The sequence below is a fragment of the Oryctolagus cuniculus genome, chromosome 8 (assembly GCF_964237555.1).
Source record: "Oryctolagus cuniculus chromosome 8, mOryCun1.1, whole genome shotgun sequence".
NCBI lineage: Eukaryota > Metazoa > Chordata > Mammalia > Lagomorpha > Leporidae > Oryctolagus > Oryctolagus cuniculus.
In genome coordinates this window covers 118,907,688-118,934,216 of record NC_091439.1, presented here as the reverse complement: position 1 = coordinate 118,934,216, position 26,529 = coordinate 118,907,688, and the positions used below count along the sequence as shown (strand labels likewise).

The 26,529-nt window shown below is 55.3% G+C and overlaps 1 protein-coding gene across 2 annotated transcripts in view; it reads right to left on the bottom strand.

Annotated features, from left to right (window-relative positions):
* The window catches only part of TDRP (testis development related protein), a 41,926-nt gene extending 28,515 nt beyond the window's left edge, over window positions 1-13,411 (bottom strand). For both annotated transcript variants that reach the window (XM_051839247.2, XM_051839249.2), the window contains exons 1-2: window positions 13,286-13,411; window positions 12,663-12,827 (exon numbers count right to left, since the gene is read on the bottom strand). In XM_051839247.2, coding sequence (XP_051695207.1) covers window positions 12,663-12,827; window positions 13,286-13,366 — 246 coding nt within the window. In that variant the 5' untranslated portion in view covers window positions 13,367-13,411. The remainder of the gene's footprint in view (window positions 1-12,662; window positions 12,828-13,285) is intronic.
* Between the last annotated feature and the right edge of the window lie 13,118 nt (window positions 13,412-26,529).

The window sequence follows — 26,529 nt, the reverse complement described above, 5'->3', positions numbered from 1 at the left end:
CCCCTACCCACTGCCCCTACTGTGTGACAGGTGCCTCCTCAGAGAACTCCCCACCTACTGCTCCTCCTGTGTGACAGGCCCCTCCTCAGAGTGCCCCTCCCCAGTCTCTGGGGCTGGTTCTGTGTCAGTTCCGTGTGACTCTGTCAAGTTTTCAAGTTGGGAAGCAGGAGGCCTCCACTTTTGCTTTTCTTCCTCAAGATTTTTCTGGCTGTGGAGCCCTTTGAGGTTCCACATAAATTTTAGAGTGTTTTTCCTACTACTGCAAAAAACTGCATTGGGCTTTCTATAGGAATTACATTCAGTCTGTCGGTTGCTTTGGGTAATATGGTCACCTTAACTCCATTAAGTCTTCTCATCCATGTACATGAGATTTCTTTCCATTTGTGTCTTAATTTCTTCCAGCAATATTTAGAGTTTTCAGTGTGCAAGACTTCCACTTCCTTGGCTAAGCTTATTTCTAAGCATTTTATTCTTTTTGACACTGTTGTAAGTGGAACTGTTTTTTAATTTCCTTTTCAGATTGTTCATTGTTAGTGCACAGAAATACATTTTGGCCCAGAGATTTTTGTATTCTGGAATTTTATGGAATTTGTTTTGTGAAATCTGTTTTATGGAATTTATTATATGGAATTTGTCGCAACTTTATTCTGTGGCATCTTTGGGGTTTTCTAAGACCACAGGCTCCATTATCCCAGTGTGGCTGTTTCTCCCTACAAGTTGTCAGTGTCCACTCCAGGCATCTGTGTGCTGTGCGGCTGGGAGGTCTGTCACCGCTGCTTCTGCCTGCCGAACCGACCCTTGCACAGCATGTGTCTTTCCATGTCTTGTGAAAGTTCTCCACCTCTGTCTGACGCCAGCAGTCACCAGGCTTTCTCTGGACGGAAAGCAGGGGACATCCTTTTCATGAATTATCTTTTACTATATTTTAATGTTTATCCTATGTGTGTCCTTTCATCTAAAGTAACTTAGGGATAGCATATAATTGGATCTCATTTTTTCAAATTTATTTTTATTGATGCCACTTATTTGAAGGGCAAACAGACAGGTTCAGAGATCAGCCATCCACTAGTTCATTCCCCACAAGCCTGCATCAGCTGGGGCTGGGCCAGGACAAATGCAGGAGCTGAGAAGGTTGCAGAGAGCTGAGTACTTGAGCCATCAACTACGGCCTCTCCAGGTGTGCATCAGCATGACGGACGCAGGAGAGGGGCCAGGTCTCAGACCCCAGCCCTCTGATGGGGGACACAGGCATTGGCAACGCCAGCTTAGCCACCGAGCCAGACGCCTGTCCAGGGCTCCTTCCTTAAATCCATCCACCGTGGTGTCTTTCAACTGTGGAGTCCCACCCCAACATTCGGATGATGCCGCCTCGCTCTCCGTGGTCTGGTCTTGTACTGATTCTGTTCCTCCTTTGCTCCCTTCCTCTGTTTCATCGTTGTTTCCTTTTTTCTAACATTTCAATTCCTTTCTCATTTTCTTTTGTGCATCTTCTCCAGGGACCTTCCTTGTGGTCACCCCTGAGACTACACAAAACACCTTCTACTTAAAAAAATTGTCTGTTTTAAATGAGTAATTTACTCCGTGCCTTCACATTCCAACCTTTGTGTTGATGTCACAAATTATATATTTTATCCCTGAATACAGTCACTCTTTTACTTTCACCTTTTAAAATATTTATCTATTTATTTGAAAGAGTTAGAGACACAGAGAGAAAGAGATCTTCCATCCACTGATTCACTCCCCAACTGGCTGCTGGGTCAGGCTGAAGCCAGAAGCTGGGAGCTTTATCCTGTTCTCCCACGAGGGTCCAGGGGCCCAAGCACTTGGGCCTTCTGCAGCTCTTCCCAGGCCATTTGCAGGGAGCTGGATCAGAAGTGGAGCAGCCGGACTCAAACCAGCACCCACAGGGACACCGGTGTTGCAGGTGGTAGCTTTACCTGCTAGGCCACAGCACTGGCCCCAGCATATTTCACCTTTTAAGAGCTGTACTAGAACTAACAGTGGTTTACTGGTGTCACAGGTGGTATTACAGGATCCTGTGTTCACCTGTATTGGAAGGTTCCAGGTTGGTCTTGCCCACGTTGCTGTGCACATCCTCCCAGTGTTTCTCACGAGGCAGGTGGTACATATGGACATCCTCTGTCTTCATTGGGAGGTCCTTCTCTCTGCCACCTCGGGGTCCCAGCCTGCAGCCCCCACTGCTCTTGGCACTTGCACGCCTCTGCTGGGAGACGGCTGCAGCTCTTGGGTGGGTGACAGCCTGTCCGGCTGTAGGCTTTTTGGCTTCATCCTTGCTGGAGCCCTCTGGACTTCTTGGAATGGTGCCCAGCTCCTTTGGGGCTAAGCTCGTCCTTCCTCCCTCCTCCTTCCGGGATTGGTCCACTGCATGTGTATGTGAGTCCATAAGCTTTCTCCCTTGTATGTACTCCTCCTCTGACGTGACCACTTCAAACCCGTGAATTTCACGCACTCTCTTCTCCCTCGACTGAGCTTTTCCTTCCCCAGATGGTGTTTGGTTCTTTCCACCGTTTGTCTGTTGGTGCACCCTGTTTCTGATTTCACTTGGCCGACCTGTCTGTCGTGTGTGTCACCCTGCACTCCAAGGTGATCGTTTGAAATCCCGCGAGTCCCGGGTCTGGGGAGCGACTCTGGGGTGGTGTCTGCTCCGTGCCTCCCCGTCGCACAGGCTGGCCGGTGTCGGCTCAGCTGCTCGTGATCTCGGCACTGCTCTGGGATTTGCTGTGATGCTGCAGGTTGTCTGGCACTGCAACAATCTGCTGAGCTCTCTGTCAGGGCCCCCAGGCCCCAGCCCAGCCTCAGGGAAGAGTTAGGAGAGGAGGGCTCCTCCTGATGAGCCCAGCTGTGCCTACCTCCATCTAGGGCGCCACCATGGTGCTGGTGCTCTGATTCTCCTTCTCTGGTCAGGAGAGGCAGAGCCCCGTCAATCGGGCAGTGCCCAGAAGGCTAGGATACCACTGTGGCCCCGGCTCCCAGGCTGCCCTGGCTCGTGCTTGCCTGGGTGCTCAGACTTCTCAGCTGGTTGGTTCTCCGCACTCACAGCTGTTGTTCGCCCGGCCCACGTGGGAGCGAGGCCTGGGCCTCCCCTCCCACCACCTTGTATCTCACACCCCAGGTAAAGACGTGGGCACCTGGCTGCAGCTGGCATCTGATGTGCATGCGTCTGGTGGGACGGGACCTTAGTCCGTGGGGTCTGTGCTAATTCTCAGCAGTGGGCCCAGACCTGAGCTCAACTGCAGGATACTGGTTGGCACTGGGGTTTGGGTGGTATCAGAAACACATAGGGACATACAGTTTTCCCTGTGACAAAATGAGAAGTTTTATGTTTCTAAGAACACCTCATTACATGAGACAATACATGTGTGAGTTATACTATGGGGAAGCCTGCAGTTGTTTTTAAAACCACCACCAATATGAAACAGCTTTGTTTTCAGAAAGGGTTACACATCTGTGCTCGGTCGCAGCCAGAGCCCTGCAAGGGACTAGGAGGTCTAAGTGGTGACACAAACGCACCAGTAGGCCCCATGGCACTGGGGAGGGGGGACAGACACACCTGCAGGCTCATGGCTGGGGGAGGGGTGACACAGAAGCACCTGCAGGCCCCATGGTGGGGATGGGGGTACAACAAACCCCATGTGCCTGTGGCCTCTCTGCCAGGGTTGAGATACACATGCGACCACACAGCTCTTAATGCCGGCTCCTCAATGCACGGTCGTCACTCATTTCCTCCCGGAAGGAGATAACAGATCCGATGAGACAATTTATGTGCAAGCACTTGGAGCTACACTTTTTATTATTATTTTTTTTTTTTTTTGACAGGCAGAGTGGACAGTGAGAGAGAGAGACAGAGAGAGAAAGGTCTTCCTTTGCCGTTGGTTCACCCTCCAATGGCCGCCGCTGCAGCCGGTGCACCGCGCTGATCCGATGGCAGGAGCCAGGAGCCAGGTGCTTTTCCTGGTCTCCCATGGGGTGCAGGGCCCAAACACCTGGGCCATCCTCCACTGCACTCCCTGGCCATAGCAGAGAGCTGGCCTGGAAGAGGGGCAACCGGGACAGAATCCGGCGCCCCGACCGGGACTAGAACCCGGTGTGCCGGCGCCGCAAGGTGGAGGATTAGCCTATTGAGCCACGGCGCCGGCCGGAGCTACACTTATAATGCACATTTGTTAACAAAATGGAAGCTCACAGGTGGGTGTGGCGCAGCAGGGGAGACGCTGGGTGAGACACCTGCACCAGAAACTGCAGGCCTGGGTTCAAGGCCCTGCTCTGCTCCCTGTGAACGCACACCCGGGCATCACCTGGCAGCAGGTGATGGCTTCAGTGCTGGATTTCTGCATCCAAGTGAAGACACAGACCCACCTAGCCCCAGCTTCTGCAGGCATTTGGAGAGTGAACCAGCGGACAATAGATCTTTGTTTCTCTCTCCATCTTTCTGCCTTTCAAATAAAAATGGGAAAGTGTAAATAAAACCATATGGAAGCTCAGGAAGAAGGCGGATGAGCTCCAAGCTGCTTGCTTCTGGGCCTAGCAATGGAGACTTCCCACTGTGCCTTTATCAATGCTCCGAACACACCAACCCTGGAACCCCTCATTAATTCCTTTAGATAAAAAAATAAGAATTTGGAAATAGTTTTAGAGAGCATCCTACACGGACCACAACTCGTACCGCGAGGGCAATGATGATACGGCAGAGACCACAGATCCACAGCTGGGCTCCATGTCACATCACAGTCACCAGCCGCCCCTCACCCCCCCAGTGTAAGAGGAAGCATGGCAGCTGCCCCAAACCCTCCCAGTGACAGGGGCAACGCCAGCTGAGGCCTTCTCACCCACGGCCTCCTGGCCTTGCCTCACGATTCATTACACTGAACTCACGGCCAGCAGCCAGGACAGGTCTGACGTGAGTCATCGTCAACTGTGCTCGGAGACACAGGACAACAGCAAGCCAGCATTCGGAATGCGGAACCTCCAAAAGAGGGCACGGAAGTGGGGAAACAGCACTTGAGCCGTGCAGCTGGCCAGGGCTCAGCTCTCCAGTGAGAGAGCACAGGAGGACTGTACCTAAATGGTAAGCAAGTAGCTGAATCTGCAAAACCAGATCCCCCAAGTAATGGAGTCCCTTAGTGAGGTCCGCCACAGCATGCTCCCAGCACACAGCAGGGTCACTGGCTGCATGGCCACCTCCCAGCCAACACACACCCAGTCAGCAGCAGCGGCTCGGGGCAGGCGTGCGGTCTTGTGCCCAAGACACCGGCTGAGCTCCTCGGCTCCAGCTCCAGCCGGACTCTACCTTCCTGACAACGCAGACCCCAGGAGGCAGCCGGACCACCCCTACAGGCTGCTGGGGAGAGAGCCAGTGGACCCTGGGGGTAGCCGCTCTTCCTCTCAAACAACACTGTCTTACAAAAGTAACTGTTGGGTAAACCTTCATCCACTGTGCAGGCAAGGAAGCAGTCAGAAGGGCTCCACCCGGTCTCCAAGGCTGGAGCTGAGGCAGCATTTGCAAAGACTGTCTCCCATCCACAAGGTTATAAAGCTAAACTGCAGCTCGCTTTCTTCAGTAAACATCTGTTAACATCTTGAACCCCTGGAGTCCCTTCTCCACCTTGGTCCAGGGCCTCCCCCTGGGCCCTGTGTGCACTGCTGTCCAGCCCCCTGCCCACACCCATGCTGTTTCCTGGTGTTAGCAGAGGCTGCAGTCCCTCAAAGCCAAGGTGAGAAACGGCCAAAGCAGACGCACAGCACCAACACACCCGGCTCCACACGGCGCAGACAGCAAGACCCACGACCACTGTGCACGGCGGCTCCTGTGGGGTGTGGATCCCCTGGAGCCCCCACATAGGCCCCACTCCACCAGAGGGCAATGCCGTGACCTCCCCCTCACTGTGGGCCCCACCTCACAGGCACAGGTTGGAGCCCGGGCCCTAGCCCAGCAAGCCAGGGTTCAGCCTGAGTGACACGGGAGAACCCACAGGGTCTGACACAGGCTGAGCGAGAGGGGCAACTCTGGGTCATGCACCGGGTCCTCCAGCGAGGACCGCCCAGGCGACTCTCAGCCATTCTTCTTAAACTCACTTCAGCATCTCACGCCGGCACTCCAGGTGAGCAGGACAGAGCAGGATGCCAGGCCCTCACCGGCCACAACAGCAGCACACGGCATGGCCTTGGAATCCCCGCAGCCCACTCCTCCAGGGGCCCGGAATCTGGGAGAGATTCTAGGACTCTGCTCTTTGGCCTGAAATAGGGCCAGTGGGACTGAACTGTTATTTTTCAATTTAAAAACAAATACTCAATTTTGTTTATTGGAAAACTCTCAAATTTGTGTTATTTCTGTTTTGTGAGAGGCGGGGACACAGACAGACAGACAGAGATGTCCCAGCACACGTTTTTCACTCCACAAATGCCCAGGACGGGCCAGGCTGAAGCCAGACACTTAACTGTGGATGCACCAGGTGGGTGCCAGGGACCCGGCCACGTCAGCCCTCACTGCCACCCTCCAGGGTGCGCACAGGCAGGAAGCTGGAGGCACAGAAGAGCTGGGACTGCAACTGGGGACCAGGGACACGGAACACGGCATCCCATACCGGGTCCAAGTGCACCCCCAATTCCTGCCGCTGGGAAACGTCTCACAGTGCACAGAGCAACTGGGATGGACCAGTCTGCTTCCTCAACTGCAAACTCACACCAGCCAACGCTGGCCAAGCACTGCTGAGGAAAATCCCGCAAGCACAAGAACATGATGGTGGCACACACGGAGCACGCCCCAGCGAGCTCACCCCACTCAGGTCACATCACCAATTCCACCTTAAACTCTGTGGATGTTCCAGCACAGCTCCTAGAAACCCTGCACGACCCACGACATGTCCATTGCTGTCCTGTCTGGGCTCCCCAACCTTCCTTAGGCCCAGGGAGCTGGACAGAGGGAGGAGGCCCTGTACCCAGAGAGCTGGACAGAGGGAAGAGACCTCACATCAGAGAGCTAGACAGAGGGAGGAGGCCTCACACCCAGGGAGCTGGACAGAGGGAGGAGGCCTCACACCAGAGAGCTGGACACAGAGAGGAGGCCTCACATCAGAGAGCTAGACAGAGGGAGGCGGCCTCACACCCAGTGTGCTGCAGAGGGAGGAGGCCTCACACCCAGGGTGCTACAGAGGGAGGAGGCCTCACACCCAGTGTGGTGGACAGAGGGAGGAGGCTTCACCCCCAGGGAGCTGGACAGAGGGAGGAGGCCTCACCCCCAGGGAGCTGGACAGAGGGAGGAGGCCCACTCCTGCTCTCTTAGAGTCTCTTTCCCCAGAACTCACCCACCCAGATTTGACGGAGCTCATTCAGTATCTTCAGCTGTGACGCGCGTCTCTAAGACCTTGGTACAAAGGAGTACGTGTCTCCAGCCACAAATCTGAATGTAGCCACAAACCGGACCTGCCACGGCTGCAGAGCCACTCGCTCTCCCAGGTGCTGCCACAGGCCCTTCAGCCACATGTCACACACCAGCACAGGGGTTGTCACCAGGTGACAGGGGGCCTGGGCCCCCTGGGCCTCCTCTGCCTGCCCCCTGAGCACCTGCAGGCCTCAGCCTGGGCCCAGGGGCCCCACACTGACACAGATCAAGTCCTTTCTCACCGGACGTCGACCAGACCTGAGAGAGATAGGTGCACTCTACGCACACCTCCACGGGGACGTCCACCATCACCGGGGGCCAGGGGGTAAAGCAGCCGACGAGAGCTGCTCAGCACTGCAGCTCATCACACAGACCTGCTTTCTTCCTGCCACACAGGTTTGCCAGAGAAAGCTGGGGGAGGGGGCTCGGCTTTATCTGTCACTCTGTCCTGGCCTACAGGAAGGGCCCTCCACACACTGCTCCTCTTCCAGCCAGGGTGACCACACATGACCCCGGGACGACCTATGCCCTTGAGATGCTCGGCCACAGTCCAACCCTTGCTTCCCCTCCCAGCTCCATGGGGAAGGTTCTGGGCTGGCAAACACTGTGTGTGTCTGTGAGTGTGTCATCTGTGTGCATGTCATCTGGGTGTGTGTTGTGTGTTTGCATGTTGTGTGTACATGTGTCATGTGCATGTTTCGTGTGTGCATGTGTGTCATGTGTTGCATTGTTGTGTGTGCATGTGCCTTGTGGGGGGGGGGGCTGGCAGACTTTTTAAACCCATTTCCCAGCGGAGTTACAAGGGGAGGGGGGAGGGCCCACAGCCAGGCTCCTCCAGATGCCCAGCACAATCTTGCCACAGGCAGGTCAGTGGCTGGGACACAGGTCAGCGTCAGAGGATTCTCACCAAACCAACTCAGCAGGATTTCTGGGAAGACTGGGCTAGGCAGGCAAAGGCGCCGACCCACCCATCACCTCGAGGCCTTACCCGGCTGCCCTCCTGCCTCGTGACTCGTCCCCTCCCACGGCAAGCAGTGGCGCTGACCAGAGTCAGGGCTGCAGCAGCACCGGGGGCACCAGGCTGCTCTCCCCTCCCAAAGCCTGGCTGGGCCAGCTGTGCCGGGCAAGGCCAGCAGAAACCAAGGCCCAGGCACTTCCATGGAAGCACAGCGATGCCAGACCATGGCTGTATCCTACAGTCAATAACATGACACACATCTGAGCCACACACTAAGGCACCACCTTCCCCATTGGGGGTAGCCTTCCTCAAGAACCGCACGAGACACCGCAGGAAAGACGGCTCCCACCTGCTGCTGCTCCTCTACCTGCAGGCAGCCCCCTGACGCCACAGCCATGGTCTGGAATGGAACCAGAGATGTGAGCCCCCAAAGGTCGCCCCAGGAGACCAGCCTTGTAAACAGAATGCACCCCTGCTCCTGCCACAAGGGGATGGCGCATGAGGTGGTGGGGGCTTCAGGGGCATGGGGAGGCCCGGGCTGAGGTCCCTAAGCATGAGGAAGAGCCAGAGGTCTCTCTCCTCCACAAGGCTGGCTGCAGGAACCAAGTCCAACCGTCACTTTCTGCATCAGCGTGTACCCTGGCTTCTATTTTTGAGGGAAGTAATGAGAGCAGTAGCGGAATGTCCGCTCTGGAGGCAGGGTGGGGGGGACAGGATGGAGGCACAAAGGCCTCGCTCTGTCTGGAGGCCCAGCTCTTCCTGTGCACCATCCATCACGCAGGCCAGGACGTGGCACGCTGGCTTTCTGCACTCGGGAGCACAGAGCAGGGGCCAGCGTGGACGGTCACACCCTGGACCCTGCCCTGCACCAAGTCTGACTGAAACAGTCCTTGAGTTCCTTCCTTCCTTCCTTGTTTCCACAAGCCCCGAGAACACGTCCCAGCCTCTCAGCAGGAACACAGGCCAGCAGCTCAAGGCCATACTCTGAGGCTGGTGCCTGGCTGACGACCCGACCACACGGTCAGTGCGCCGCCCCTCCCGCTGTCTGCACAGAACACGGGGGCAGAGGAAAGGGCTGGGCAATCCCAGGGCCCGTGGGGAGAGGCCCAGCTCCACAGCCTTTGGTGCATCCACGAAACTGCACGGACGCCACACGGTCTCAAAGCCCATCTTTTCTCCTCAGCTGGCCAAGCTCAGACAGGAAGCACCTCACGGAGGAACAATTCCAGGCCCCACGTGGGGGATGTGAAAGCAGAAGCCAGTGTACAAACACGGGAGAGGCACACACAAGACACACACAACACAGACACGCACATACGATGCATACATGCACACATGACATGCAGAAGCACACATTCACACAACACATGCTTACACACATGACACATGTGTGTGACACACATGACACATGCATGTGACACGTGCACGGCACAATGACACGCGACTTGCGCGCACAACAGATGCGCACACATGACATTCAACACATGCACACATGACACATACACATGGCACATGCACACACACGACACTCAGCATCCCCAACGGCAAGGGGACAGGCGAGAGTCTAACACGTGAGCAGCAGTGAGCAACACTTCGCTGTCGGCACTGGGGTTTTGCTTTCAGCAGCCATCAGACTCATGAGAGCTTCTCTCTGCTCTAGTGCTGTGCCTTCACGCCAGATGGGTGTGAGCGCACAATCCCACTCCACAGCCTTACCCCTTGTCTCCCGAGGGCGGCCCTGAACCCCAAGGAGCCAGTTCCTCCTTAGAAGGCAGCAAGACGTGGCACGGTGGGCTGCTTTCTCCGTCACTGCTGGGACAGCCACCTTCTGTGTCAGTGTGCCTGGGATGCAGTCCTGCCAACACCCTCAGGTCCAGCTCCCTGCTAACACCTAGGAGGCAGCAGGTGATGGCTGCTGCAGGCACTGAGGGAGTGAATCAGCAGACGGACGGACGCACTGGCCCTGGCACTGGCACACTCTCTCTTTTTCTCCCTCTCCATCTCCCCTCTTCCCCTTTCATGGTAGACTTGTCCTGAATGTTAAAATCTAATTCCAGAAGTTAGCTCTGAGAAACAAATCAACTCTCATGAAGAAACTGAGAGCATGACTAAGTGTCACAGGGTCTTTCAACACGTCAGGCACCGCTCAGACGCAGGCCACCCGAGCGGGAGACTCTGCCAGGAGAAGCTGGCCAGGCGCCTGTGACAGAGGTTGTTACAGAGAGCCGCTACAAGCACAGGAAAACAAACCTGACAGTGGGGCAGGAGAGGGACGGGGACAGAGATGGCCAGCAAACCCAGCCGCACCCTCGGGGACATAAAGCACCCCGCAGGCGCCTGCACTCAAAGGAAGCGTTACAGAGAGGGAGAGACAGAGCTCTTCCACCTGCTGGTTCTCTCCCCAGATGGCTGTGATGGCCAGTGCTGGGCCAGGCCGCAGCCAGGAGCTTCATCGGGGTCTCCTGTGTGGGTGCAGGGGCCCAAGCTCTTGGGCCATCTTCCATTGCTTTCCCAGGCCATTAGCAGGGAGCTGGATCAGAAGTGCAGCAGGGGCCGGCACTGTGGTGTAGTGGGCTAAGCCTCTGCCTGCAGTGCCCACATCCCATACAGGCGCCACTTCAAGTCCTGGCTGCTCCTCTTCCGATCCAGCTCTCTGCTATGGCCTGGGAAGGCAGAAGAAGATGGCCCAAGGGCGTGGGCCCCTGCACCCACATGAAGACTCATGGGAGTTCCAGGCTCCACCACTGCAGCCATCTGGGGAGAGAACCAGTGGACAGAAGATTTCTCTCTTTCCTTTTGCCTTTCAAATAAATAAAATGAATCTTCAAAAAATAGCTGACAGTGTGTCAACAGAGACTAAGGGATGCCACTTACATAGGCGCTAGGGGAGGGGCACGGGTCTCCCACTCCCTCGTGCTAGAAATACTTTACAATAACAGCTTAGGGCCCGTGGCTCTGATGGAGGCCTCTGCGGGCAACTTCCCTGGGCCGGGCCTGCAGGGCGCCACAGGGTGTTGCAGGCTCCTCCAGCAGCCGCAGCTGGGGTGCAGCCTCGGCCTGACCCCAAACCTGAGACTGAAGAACGCGAGGGACGCTGCACACAGGACCCAGGGTGGCAGGTTCAGGTGGTGACCGTGCCCCGCGCGAGCTGGCAGCACCTGGAACACCCGCTCCGCACAAGGGGCTGCAACCAGGGGGCCCCGCCTGGGACGCCACAGACGCCACAGTGCTGGGGGCAGGGGGCGGCCGGGCGCTGACGTCAGCACCCGCAAACCTCAGGCCCCTCGCGCGGCTCTGTGGCCTCCGTTTCAGCGCAGGTGAAAGGGGGCAGCCCGGGAAAGAGGCGGCACGCACGGGCCCACTTGGGCCCCCGGGGTAGAAGCTGTGGACATTCTACGCACGGCCACACCTGGCCAGCGCTCAGCTCTCCGCAGAGGGCCCGGGCTTCTCCCCGGAAAGCCGAGGCTCAGGAGGAAACGCTGGGACCGCGGACGAGGGCTTCGCCGCTCCACGTCTCACCGCGCCGTCCCGGACTCCCCTGCGGGGGTCGGGGTGCGCGCAGCCAGGGCCCGCACCCCCGAGAGCACAGACCCGCGGGGAGCCCGCCGCTGCCAGGGGTCAAGGACTCAGCCTGCGCTCGGGAGCCTGGCCTCACCTGGCGCCCTCGCCCGCCTTGCCCTCCTGCCCAAGTGGCCTCACCTGCGCTCTGCCGGCCGCCCCAACAACCCGCCTGCGCGCCCCCCTCACACGTCCGGCCCCCTCTCGAGCACCCCTCACCTGTCCGGACCCCCCCCAGCGCGCCCCTCACCTACTCGCCCCCCCCCAGCGCGCCCCTCACCTGACCGGACCCCCCAGAACGCCCCTCACCTGATTGGACCCCCCAGAGAGCCCCTCACCCGACCGGACCCCCCCACCCCCTCACCTGACCGGACCCCCACCCCAGCGCGCTCCCCACCTGCCCGGCCCCTCCCCCCCAGCGCCCCCTCACCTGCCCGGCCCCGCACTGCGTGCCCCTCACCCGACCAGACCCCCCCCACCCCCTCACCTGACCGGACCCCCACCCCAGCGCGCTCCCCACCTGCCCGGCCCCTCCCCCCCAGCGCCCCCTCACCTGCCCGGACTCCACCCGCGCGCGCCCCTCACCTGACCCCTGACCGGAACCCCCAGCGCCCCCTCACCTGCCCGGCCCCTCCCCCCCCAGCGCTCCCTCACCTGTCCGGAACCCCTCCCGCGCGCTCCCCTCACCTGCCCGGCCCCGCACTGCGTGCCCCTCACTTGACCGGACCCCCCGCGCGCGCCCCTCACCTGCGCGGGGGCGGCGGCCAGTGCGGGCGGCGGCAGCTCGGGCAGGCCGTCCTCCTCCTCCGGGGGCTCGTCCAGCAGCACCCGACCCCGGCTCAGCTTCCACATGCTCGGGCAGTGCCGGCGTCCGCGCGTCCCCGCGTCCGCGCTCCTCCTGCGCTGCGGCTCCTGCGGGATGCGGGCCCAGTCGGCCGGGCGGGGCCGCCTCTGCCCGGCCGGCCCCGCCCACCTGACCCCTCACCAGGCCCAGCCCCCCAGCCGGCCCCTCACCCGGACCAGGCCCGACCCCCAACCAGGCTCAGCCCCACCCCCGGACAGGCCCAGCCCCTCACCCGGACCAAGCCCGACCCCCAACCAGGCTCAGCCCCTCACCCGGACCAAGCCCGACCCCCAACCAGGCTCAGCCCCACCCCCGGCCAGGCCCAGCCCCTCACCTGGACCAGACCCCCTCCCTCCAGCCCCCCGCGCGGCCCGCCCCCTCTCCAGGACCAGGTCCGGCCCGCCACGCCCCGCCTGCGGTGACCCAGGGAGTACCCGCCCCCTTTCCGGAGCGACCCCCCGCCCCTCGCAGCCCTCAGGGGCGGAGGCCTCACTGTAGCCTCTCCCCAGGACCCCCTCACCCCCACCTCGCCCCGCCTGGTGGGCGTGGCCACGGGCGCCTGGCTACCATGGCAAAGCCTCAGGTCACGGAGCCGCTCAGTGCGCATGCCCGGCCCTGCGGCGGCCCCTGGGGCGCGGGGGCGGCCCCGGGCGTGGGGGTGTGGCCGGAGCGGCCCCGCGAGGCGTGGCCAGAAGGCCGAGCTCCCACCCCGCGGCCTGTGTAGGGCCTGGGCATGTGGGGCAGCAGGAGAGGGGTCCGGGCCAGCGGTTCCAAGGCCTGGACTCAGCCGCGGTGGGTGGGAGGGTGTTTGGGTGGATGGGGATGGGTGGGAAAGATGGACAGACACGTAGCAGGTGGGCAGAGATAGGCAGACGGATGGATGGACAGAAAGATGGAAGGGTGTAAAGAGGAATGGATACATAGACAGATGGTCGGATAGATGGATAGAAGGACGAACGGGTGGATAGAGCTGGATGGATGGATAGATGGATGATGGGTGGATGGACAGATGGATGGACGGGTGGGCAGAGGAATGGATGGATGGACTCACAAATAGATGGACAAATGGGTGGACAGAGATGGAAGATGGATAGATAGACGGAGAGGTGGATGGACGTGTCGATGGACAGATGGATATGCAGATGTACACATGGATAGATGGATGGATGATGGACAGATGGACAGTGGGTGTCCAAACAAACCAGAGGCAGGGAAAGGGGGGGGGCTGTGCGTGTGCAGGAAGTTCCTAGGGTGGCAGAGGACAGGAGGCAGGGTCCCAGACTGGGTGGGGACAGGTCCTGTGTTCAGATGCAGGCAGAGTAGCCACAAGTAAGAGGTGTGGCTGGTGGGCAGTGTGCAGTGCACAGGCGCTGGACGCGTCTGCCCTGGCAAAGGCAGGTCCCCATCTCACTTGCAGGGAGCGAGGTGGCCCCAGCCCACCCCAGCTGCCCAGAGAGTATTTTCCAGAATGGAAATGAGTGTGTGAGCACCAGGCACCGTCCTGACTCTCACCCAGCAGCCAGAGCACAGGGGACTCCTGCCTCCCAGCACAGTCAGGAGCGAGCAGTAAGATGCAGAGACTGCCCCGCTGCCGTCTGGCAGGAGGGCCTGGACGGGGGGTGGAGGGGGGACCCTCGAAGGCTGCCTGGAGCTGGTGGCCTCGAGGGCTGCTGTGCATCTTCCCAGCTGGCACGTGGCTGCATCACCAAATCTAGATCCACATGCATCTAGAAATCCAGAACACTGGGCTCTGTGAAAACTCCCCAAGCCCTTCTGGGCTTTGCAGAGTGAACAGCAGTGATACTCCCCCAGGGAAAGGGGGCTCTGCGGTGTCTCTGAGAGGAGGCAGCGGGGATCCCAAGGGCACCTGAGGCATGGGAAGGCACGGTGGGCTCAGGCGTGCACAGCAGGCTACGGTGAGGGTCCAGGAACAGCCCGAGAACCAAGCGGCAGGAGCCACAGATTAATCATCAACCAGCCATCTGGAAACCAAGGCAGTGTGGCAGCCATCACGCCAACCCCCCTTCAGGTTCCCGGACGGAAGCAGGAATCAGGAGGCAAAAGGTTCAGACATGCCCGTGCCCTCCCCCAGTGACTGCTGCACCCAACAGGCATGAACCTTGAACATCTAGGAAACCCGAAGGGGGCCTGCCAGAGACGACTCCACCGACCAAATGGAAAGCATATGCACGCCGATGGACAGTGTGTGTTTCATCATTATTTCATTTGTTTGAAAGGCAGAATTACAGAGATGGAGAGTCAGAGATCGAGATCTTCCATCCACTGATTCACTGCCCAGATGGAGCAGCCATGTCCCAAAGAGGCAAGCATTAGCTGCATCCATGGCACCATGGTGCCAGCCCCTTGTGTACCATTTCCAGGCCAGGAAAACTCCAGGGACTGGAGGGCAAGGGCCTGGTGATTATGGGATGCAAAGAGACATGCTATAAGCAGCAACCTGCAGAAAAGTCAAATCCATAGGCAGGGGTCAAATAACAAAGCCAGAAACCAGATGCCTCTCCCAAGACACCGCAGAGGAAAAGAGGGGTAGCGGGGGCTCCCTCACAGTCCCTCTGCCCTCTTCCCCCCGACCCCACCAAGATCTCCACTGTGGCTGGAATGCAAGCTGCCGCAGGGCCATCAGGAGGACAAGGCTCGCCAGGCCTGAACACCCCGGGGGGAGAGAGGGCCGTGGAGAGAGGAGCCGCTGACCTGGGCCACCTGCAGGCTTTCCTGGAATTCTTCCACAGCTAAGTTCCTAAGGGCATTTTGCACAATCCAGAGTTACAAAAGTACAGCTCTGTCAGTATGAATCTACTGCATCTAGAAAGTCGTGGTTAGAGACCCAGCTGGGGGCCGGTGCTGTGGCATAGTGGGTAAAGCCTGTGACACCAGCATCCCGTATGGGCGCCGATTCGTGTCCTGGTTGCTCCAATTCTGATAAAGCTCTCTGCTATGGCCTGGAAAAGACAAGTGAAGATGGCCCAAGTCCTTAGGCCCCTGCACCCACACAAGAGGAAACTCCTGGCTGTTGGATGAGGCCTGACCCAGCCCTGGCCATTGAAGCCACAGCAGATGAAAGATCTCCCCCCACCCACCTTCTCTCTCCCTGTAATCCTTTCACATAAATAAATAAGTCTTAAAAAAAAAAAAAAGATCCAGCCCAGGAAGCTAATTACAGCGTGGACTGTCTTCCTGGCTGAGGGGACACAGGAACACCTCCACGCCCAACAGAGCCTGCCTCTGCCCGGTGGCAAGTGCCAGCACCAGCACAAGGCTCAGCTCTGTGAGTTCACTCTGGCAGTTAGAGTTGGAGGACAGGAGGGTTTGGGTTCCACGAGGAACTTTCTAGCGGCCTCGGGACACAGTGAAGCCAGTGAGTAGAGGCTGCCTGTGAAGGGGGCAGAGGGTTCTGCCAGGCCTCCCCGACTCTGCAGCCCGAGTCCATGAGCGGCCCTTCCCTGGGGCGCCCTCCAGAACTGCACCTGCCCTGGTCCCCAGAGGGTTCTCGTCATTGTCCAGGGAGCGATCACATATCGGAGAGTTGAGGTAATCCTAAACTTTAAGAGCAACACGACCAGGACAGGTTAAAAGCCAAGACAGCTTTATTCAGGTGCAGATTTGGAAGTTAGGACCAGGCTGGCCCCCCACCTGCAGGCCTGGTCCAATCGGGGGTTGAAACCCTGTGGGGCCCTGGGACGCCCCACCCAGTCAGGAGCAGACAGGTCTCTGTGCTATTTCTTCTTCCTCTGGCAGCCACAGTGCCCGCCTGAGGCCTGGAATTCACCCTATCTGAAAAAGCTCCCTCTTGGACCATTCTGCACCCATTCTGACCTGAACGTCCCTCAGCACTGAGGGCAAGAACACCCTGGACAGCCACCCTCTCCGCACCTGGCCATACAGGTTCTGCCGCTCAGCCGGTCACTGATGGTCAGTAGATTCTCTCCACTGAGCCGTGATATGGAAGTGAGGACAGAAGCCACAGCCAGTGTTGACTGAGGGTCACCATGGACTCCCTGGTATTTGGTGAATCTGTGTGTTATCTCACTTACTGGAAAGAACACAGAATTTTGTGCGCATTGACCTAGATTGCAGTCCTAGCTCTACTTAGAGAAAAATGCAACCTGCAATTGATGGAAGAACGGAACATGGTTTGACCCACTGTAATGTTGGTTCCCTGTGGAGAGTAGGCTTGGGGAGACTTGCAAAAGAACACTCTGTATTGCACAGCTGTGTGTGTGTGTGTGTGTGTGTGAGATAGTGTATATATAAACATTGTGTATACAGAGCTGTGTGTGTGATATAAACACTGTGTATTACAGAGCTGTGTGTGTGATAGTGTATATATAAACACTGTGTATTAGAGCTGTGTGTGACATAGTGTATATATAAACACTGTATTACAGAGCTGTGTGTGACATAGTGTGTATATAAACACTGTGTATACAGAGCTGTGTGTGTGTGTGTGATAGTGTATATATAAACACTGTGTATACAGAGCTGTGTGTGTGATAGTGTGTATAAAAACACTGTGTATACAGAGCTGTGTGTGTGATAGTGTATATATAAACACTGTGTATACAGAGCTGTGTGTGTGTGACATAGTGTGTATATAAACACTGTGTATACAGAGCAGCGTATGTGATAGTGTATATATAAACAGTGTATTACAGAGCTGTGTGTGACATAGTGTGTATATAAACACTGTGTATACAGAGCTCTGTGTGTGTATGTGATAGTGTATATATAAACACTGTGTATACAGAGCAGTGTGTGTGATAGTGTATATATAAACACTGTATTATAGAGCTGTGTGTGTGTGACATAGTGTGTATATAAACACTGTGTATACAGAGCAGTGTGTGTGTATGTGATAGTGTATATATAAACACTGTGTATACAGAGCAGTGTGTGTGTATGTGATAGTGTATATATAAACACTGTGTATACAGAGCTGTGTGTGTGATAGTGTGTATAAAAACACTGTGTATACAGAGCTGTGTGTGTGATAGTGTATATATAAACACTGTGTATACAGAGCTGTGTGTGTGTGTGACATAGTGTGTATATAAACACTGTGTATACAGAGCAGCGTATGTGATAGTGTATATATAAACACTGTGTATACAGAGCTGTGTGTGTGTATGTGATAGTGTGCATATAAACACTGTGTATACAGAGCAGTGTGTGTGACATAGTGTGTATATAAACACTGTATTATAGAGCTGTGTGTGTGTGACATAGTGTGTATATAAACACTGTGTATACAGAGCAGTGTGTGTGTATGTGATAGTGTATATATAAACACTGTGTATACAGAGCTGTGTGTGTGTGTGATAGTGTATATATAAACACTGTGTATACAGAGCTGTGTGTGTGATAGTGTATATATAAACACTGTATTACAGAGCTGTGTGTGTGATAGTGTATATATAAACACTGTATTACAGAGCTGTGTGTGTGATAGTGTATATATAAACACTGTGTATACAGAGCTGTGTGTGTGATAGTGTATATATAAACACTGTATTACAGAGCTGTGTATGTGATAGTGTATATATAAACACTGTGTATACAGAGCAGTGTGTGTGATAGTGTATATATAAACACTGTGTATACAGAGCAGTGTGTGTGATAGTATATATATAAACACTGTGTATACAGAGCAGTGTGTGTGATAGTGTATATATAAACACTGTATTACAGAGCTGTGTGTGTGTGTGACATAGTGTGTATATAAACACTGTGTATACAGAGCTGTGTGTGTGATAGTGTATATATAAACATTCTATATACAGCTCTGTATACTGTGTGTGTGATAGTGTAAATAAACACTGTGTATTACAGAGCTCTGTGTGTGTGATAGTGTATGTAAAAACTTTGTATTATATAGCTGTGTGTGAGTGATAGTATATATATGCACACTGTAATACAGAGCTCTGTGTGTGTGATAATATACGTGAACACACTGTGTATTATACAGCTGTGTGTGTGATAGTGTATATATACACACTATTACAGAGTTATGTGTGAATAATATATATAAACAAACTGTATATTTTTATAGAACTGTGTGCATACATGTGAATGATTTTTTTAAGATTTATTTATTTATTTGAAAGGCAAAGTTAGAAAGGCAGAGGCAGACAGAGACAGTTCTTCCATCTGCTGGTTCACTCCCCAATTGGCAGCAATGGCCAGAGCTGCACCTGTCCAAAGCCAGGAGCCAGGAGCTTCTTTCTGGTTCTCCCCAACTGGAGCAGGGGCCCAAGGACTCCTACTACTTTCCCAGGCCATAGCAGAGAGCGGGGTCAGAAGTGGAGCAGCCGGGACATGAACCGGCACCCATATGGGAGGCCAGCACTGCAGGTGGCAGCTTTACCTGCCACAGCACAGTGCCGGTCCCTGATTTTATATATATAAACACCCCAATGGACGGTATTGGGGGGAAGCCATTGTAATCCATAAGCCGTACTCTGGAAATTTATATTCATTAAATAAAAGTTAAAAAAAAATTTAACATTTAAAAAAAAAACCATTGTAAACAAGCCTCATAATTATATATAATTTGTATAAGTTTAATAGTTATTTAATATACATAGGAATGTGTTTAAAAAGCATTTACCATTTTGAATTTCTAAGAAATTTGTTATTCTACATAGTACAACCAATTTGCACATTGCATAGATAGGGAATTCACAATAAATTTAAATGTGATTTTTTTTTCCTAATATTGCTCTAATTTTTCATGTAAAAACCCTACTATGATGCGACAATTTCCAAATGCATATGTAATGATAATGAATATATAAAGCTCACATTGCCATATTTAAAGGAATGTACACCCTAAGTATCACCAGCAGTCACCCATATTTTCATAGTAAGCTTGTGTTGTCTTGTAGTTTTCTGTATGTCTGTAAGTTAGAAAGCTATGTGACAGATAAACAGTCATCACCTCAGCCGTGGTTCCACTGCTAAGGTTCCAGTTGCCAGAGATGATAATACAATAATATATAAATATATCTGAAAATATTATTAAATGGAAATCTGAAGGCAAACAATGCATAAGTTTTGAATAATTTCATTTGAATATAATTATTTCATTGTATTATTAGCTACTGTTAATCTCTCACTGCGCCAAGTTTACAAACTAATAGTTAATGGGAAAATAGAACAAGGTGGAAATGAAAAATGCAAACTTCCTTTCTCAACACAAGCTCCGTCAGGCTGAGACGCTGTAGCGTGCTGTTCGCCCGGGGCGTCCACCCCTGCAGAGCTGCAGTCCTGGGCGTGTGGCCTTCGCTGCTTTGTGAGCTGAAGGCTGGGAAGGCAGTGGGTGCAGGGAGCAGTGGTGGGAGGAGGTGCCTGCAGCCCTGGCCCCCTGGCGCTCCCGCCTGCCCGGGTGCTGCAGGGTTTCCAGCCCCAGTAGTGGTCCAGTGGTTCTGGGAGGGTGGAGAGCTCTGTGTTGGGGGGATATAGTAGAGACATAGAAGCCCCGTGCGGCGTCATGGGTGGGCCTGGGGCTTCGTCCACTGGGGGCTGCCCAGAGAGCGTCGTGACCCAGGCCCAGCTGGGCCCGTGTGAGCCCCTCGGTGGGCTCTGCTCTGCCGTCCACTGCCCTTCTCAGAGGCCAGCCCAGTGGGGCTGCCCCAGCTGCAAGCTGACCCTTTCTCACATCCAGCTCCCCTGGGGCTTTGCTGTTGTAAGAAAGGATGACCGACACACGTCGCAGACACGCGTCGCAGGCAGGCGTCCCTGAAGGACACCGTGACGGCTGCTCTGACGGGGCCACCTCCCCCTCTCTTGGAACCCTTGTCCTCAGGGTGGCGCTGGGAAAGCCACGTTCCATGTTTCCCGTCCAGCTCCTGGAGGACATGCTTCGGGATCTGATCTGACCTGTGGGAATCTCGGGGAGGCACCGCCAGTCTGCAGCTGGCCTGGGCACAACCTCGTTGGTGTCCATGGAACAGAGAGTGGGCTCTGCTTCAGTGCCCGGTGGGAACAGGGCAGGCGGAGCCCCCAGTGTCCACGGCCCAAGCACGGGCACTCTCTCCTCACACACTGCTGTGCGTCATCTCGTCTGACTTCTCTGGGGTGCCGTCCCCACAGGCTGTCGGTGGCTTCACCGCTCTCCCACCTGAGCATCACCGTAAGCTTGACATGCGTCCTCGCACCAGTTTTAGCAGAATCAGTGTTGCTCCGACATGGCTCCCTTCAGCCTGTGTTGTCCCTGGGGGCAGGGGTGACCGAGCTCCCTGGATTCCCGCTGGGTCTGCTCTTGGGTCCAGAGTTCTCCACAGTCCCAGGAAGCTGGTGAAGCGTTACTTCTGGGTGTGTCCGTGAGGCCACTGCTGCAAGAGACCAGCATTTGAGACAGGGGCTGAGCAGGGCTGGCACTGCCCAGCCGCCAGGGCCAAACAGAACTACCAGAGGCAGGACAGAGAGGCCTAGCTGTCTATCACCCATCCACCCACCCATCCATCATATATATGTCATCCCTCTGTGTGTGTCCACCTCTCTGTTGTCTTGCTCCTGATGGCTCTGCCCCTCTGCAGAACCCCGGCTAATGCAGGCACTGGTGAACTCCTGTGAGTGTCACGCAGGGCAGTCTCAGAGCTGCCTGGGCAAGGCCCTCACACAGCGACTCCCGCCTCCAGCTGACAGCAGATGTGGTCCTGGACAAGTCAGAATCACACACGAACCACCTGCGAATGACAGATGTTTAAAACGGCTACAGTTAAGGATCTGGGGAGAGTTCAGTGGACAAGAAAAATATTTTCCAGTTTTTATTTATTTAAATTGATTTGAAAGAAAGAGAGAGAGAGAGACTCCAGGTTTTTGCTGGTTCACTCCCCAAATGTCCACAATAACCAGGGCTGTGCCAGGCCAAAGCCAGGAGCCTGGAACTCCATCTGGGTCTCCCCCATGGGCGGCAGGGGCCGAAGAACCTGAGCCGCCACCTGCTTCCTCTGGGGACACACATTAGCAGGGAGCTGCACGGGAAGCCAATAGCCACGGCCAGGACTGGAGCCAGGCACGCCAGTATGGGTGGCTTAATCCACTGCACCACAAGGTCCACCTGGAAACTTTTTGCTTTTGTGTCACATAAAACTTAGAACAGCAGGAAGCTTAGGCCGTGATGCCATACTGGACACAGATGATGTGCAGCAAGGGTGTTTCCGTAATGCTTATTCAAGTGAGCTTGCCTGTGAGGAGGCGCCCCGGAGCCCCCCCTCCTCCTGCAACCCCACACAGAGAGGACACAAAGTGCGCGTCTGTCTCTCACCTGCATTGACGGTGGAGGAGCATACCCTTGGGAATTTTCTGGGCTCCTCCGAGGAGCCCCAGGGCCAGCTCACAGCCAAGATCTCACGGAGGGTCTGCTTTAGAAAGGTAAAAATGTCGAACACGTTTTCCAAAGCTTGTTTTTGTTTTGTTTTGTTTTGTTTTTTTAAGGTGAGAAGTCTCCATTTTCTTAAGTATTCAAGGGCATGACCTGCAGAAAGCATGGGGACTCATTCTCAATGAGATTTCAAGTCTTTATAGAAATAAAGGAAAACGATCCTGCTGCCAATCTCGTATTAAGACAAGAAAGCATTGTCGTCCTAACGAATGCGAGAGGCCGGATTCTGGCTTTGCACCGCGTACTGTGGACATCTCGTTCTATAAATTCTTGAGTAAATCCCCACAATCTCGCCAGCCAACCACACCCAGAGTTCCTCCTCTGCGAGCTTCCCACAGCTTTCCACGTCCAGTCAGGCTTTGTCCCTTCTTCTTGCTCTTCCTGAAACCACTGGCGTCCGACTCTAGGACCAAACCACCCACTTTTCATTGACAGAAGCCCTGCACACCTCACACCTTCCCGGCAACACTCCTGGCCTCCCTGGCACACTCTCCATGGGCTGCTTCCGTGTTGTTTTTACAGTGGCTTCCATGTGGCTGCAACGCTCACCCCTTGGTGAGGGGTGGGAGTGGGCACCTGGACCCACCTCTCCCGTGCCTCTCCCTGCATACCGTGAAACTACAATCTCACCTTTCATGGATACCTGCTTCGAAGCCCAAACTCTTTTTTTTTTAAAGATCTATTTATTTTGAAAGAGTTAGAGAGACAGACACACACAGAGAGAGGTCATCCTGCTGGTTCAACTCCCCAGATGGCCTCAGCCAAGCCAGGAACTTCATCGGGGTCTCCCACGTGGGTGTGGGCACCCAAGCACTTGGGCCATCTTCTGCTGCTTTCCCAGGTGCACTAGCAGGGAACTGGATTGGAAATGGAGCAGCCGGTACTTGAACCAGTGCCCACATAGGATGCCAGCACTACAGGCGTCAGCTTTACCCACTACCCCACAGCGCCGTCCCTGTTCAAACTCAAAGCAGCAACAAAGGCAGGTTTCTTAAGCATGTAACAGCTCTTCTTTTGCATTAAAATAGAAGTAAGACTCTGAAACTTAAACTTGTACCTAGGGTTTTCTTACAGTGGCTTATCTAGCTGGCTGCTTTGCCGCTGTGACTGGAGACATTTAACTAATATCTGCTTCTCAATTTAATGTCGTGTAACTCGACCGTTTCGAGTCACTAAAAAGAAACTCTTTCTGAGCAGACAGAATGTTAATGAGGCTAGCTCTCACCTCAAGCTGTTTTCCCGGCAGCCATGGAAACCTCGCTTCATGAGTAAACCCAGGTGTTGGCCTGGCACTGGTAACTCAGAACACACTACTCTGTTCAGCAAAGCAGCAAGACGCGGCCCATCCTGTGTGCCAATGCAGACCCGCACAGCGCCCTGCGAGGTTCCCGCTTCTGGGAGCTTGGTAATATTTAAGGAATGTAAATGCTTATTTTCCTGTAAGTCAATTTCAATGGAGCTCCTTCGAGGGTTTCGTAAGGGAGGTGGTGGCTAGGTGACACCAGGCACACGGATACACATTCCTCGGGGGCACTGGCAGGCAGGCAGAGAGGACGTGAGGGGTTCCCTGTGCCAGCGTTTCAGCCTGAGTCGGCACCCACTCGCCTGTTTACTCTGTGTTTGTGCCCGGACCGTGCATCCAACAGGTACAACACGGGAGGACCCTCCCCTTGGCCAGGGTTTCCTCCTGCTCTGATGCAGCCGTCACAGAGGACGGCAGCGCTGTCCAGCTGTGCGCCGGCGTCTGCGTGGCTAAAACACCACCCCGGAGGCATTCGCCTCTCCTCCTCGTCATTCTCAGGGGGTGAGGAGCCTAAAGCTGAAGGGAGACCTGTAGGAGGCCACTCCACAAAGCCACCCCAGGACTCGGGGAGGGGCCCCTTACCTGGGAACTGCAGAGTGTGGCAGGGCCAGTGGCCTCACCAGGCGATTGGGGTCCCACAGCGCAGGGGGGAGGAGACTTGGGAGCACCAGTGGAGGGGAGCAGGAATCCTGGACCTTGCTGGTGGTGACGCTCGCACCCAGGACTGGAAACCAGCCGAGGGCAAGGACTGTGGGGATGCAGCCTCTCCTCGTCTCCCTGGACAGGCAGGTCTGTGCACAAGGACTCACCTGGGGCAGGTGTGAGAGGGCGCCCCAACCCACACCCACTCGGATTCACACAGCAAGTACAGACTGCACACACACACACAACTCACACCACACACAGGCACAACACACACACCAGATACACATTACACATACACAACTCACACCACCCACAGGTAGACACACACCAGGTACACACTACACACACAACTCACACCACACACAGGCACAACACACACATCAGGTACAAACCACACACACACAACTCACACCACAGACAGGTGTATCACACACACCAGGGACACACCACACACATGTAACTCACACCACACACAGGTAGACACACACCAGGTACACACTACACACACAACTCACACCACACACAGGCACAACACACACATCAGGTACAAACCACACACACACAACTCACACCACAGACAGGTGTATCACACACACCAGGGACACACCACACACATGTAACTCACACCACACACAGGTAGACACACACCAGGTAGATACTACACACACAAGTCACACCACACACATACCATGCATACAACATTAATCCACACGGACAGACAACATACACTGCATCACACCACAAAGACATACATACAACAGAACTATACACACATGACTAACACTCCATATACCACAGAATACATAACACACAATCGTACATGCAATATATTCAACACAAGACACACACACCCTGTCCATGCCACACACATCCTACATGCCATATACATGTGAACACATACCTGCACACACCACACTCTACACATATGCACCACTTACATTTACACCATCCACACAAAACCATAGAACACACCCCACCCCCACCTGACACACAGTACACCCCGCAGAGCCCTACCACACACACTGCAAACACATGACACAGGCCACCTACAACATCCCACCCCCCACAGACGTGCACAGGCCCAGCACTGGCAGTAGCAGCACCATGGAAGTCACCTCCCTGTGTGCCCAGGATCCACCCTGACCTTGGCAGTGACTGGGTCAAGGGAAGCAGGAGGTGTCCCCAACCCAGGCATGGGTGGCCACTGAAATTCCTGCCTCCTCTTGGCAAAGCCAGCAACAGGACAGGAAGTCCCAGGGCGGCCTCCCGGGCACCGTCTCAGAAGTCCAGGCACTTGGTCATTCATGGTCCCTGCCACACACAGCAGCTCCCAGGTTTCTGTCCCCCTTGCAGACGCTGTCCTAGCTCGGATGGCCACAGCCGTGGGGGTGCAGCTGTGACTCCTTTTTACAGTGCTTCTAATTTTAAAGGATTTCTCCTGCCGTGGGGATTGTGGCAATAGGAATCTGACAAAGATGCCGGGTGCAGAGAAACAGAGCCGCCTCCCTCCAGAGCCTGAGGCTGGACACGGTGCAGCCTGGAAGAGCAGGCTGGAGGCCGAGTGGGCACCGCTGTGGCAGGGACTGGGTGCATCCCCAATGCTGTCCCAGGCCAGAGAGACCACTTGAGCTAAGCTGGACGGTGAGATGCAAGCCCCTGAACCCTGTTCACAAAATCCCCGGACAGGTACATGGAACGTCGAAATACTGTGTAGTCATTTAAATTCTGCGAATAAAAATCTGTCTCCAAAAATTCAAAAGGAAAGGAAAACGTTTTTAAATCTAAGTCATACATGTCCAGTTTGAGAATCTAAGTAATACTGAAAACATGTGAATGAAGGGAAATTATGGACTCCTTTCACAGCGTGGAGGAGATGTGGGTGGGTGACCCCATGGATGCAAACCAGATTCTCCTCTGGGGAGAAGGGTGGGCTCAGGGCACCGGGGCTGGGGGGAGCAGCAGGGCTGGTGGCCAATGCCCCTCACATCTCCCTGCAGCTCGCACCATCTTGGAGCCGCGAGGATTGAGGCCCCAGAACCCTCCCAGGCACCAGCAGGGGAGAGCTGAGAAAGGAGGAGAGCAGCCGAGACGGCCGCCTCCTGCCCTCTGGCCAGCGGCACGTGGGCCCCAGCCATCTCCCGCAGCCTGGGCAGGGCCCCCACCCAGTACCTATCCTGGGCAGTGAGAATAGCAGAAGCACAGGTGGTCAGGGAAGACAGTGGCTGACTCTGAGGTCAGCAAGGCCTGGCCGGCAGCGTCCCACCATCATTCAGAATATTCCCCTGTGACACAAAGATCCACCCAACTGCTTCCCAGGTCAAAGGGCTCCCCTTCCTGTAACCTGAGTCCCAAATCGTCCTGGGGCTGGAGGTGGGGCCGGGGGAGTTCTGGGTTCCGGGGCCCCTCCCCTGGGTGCTGT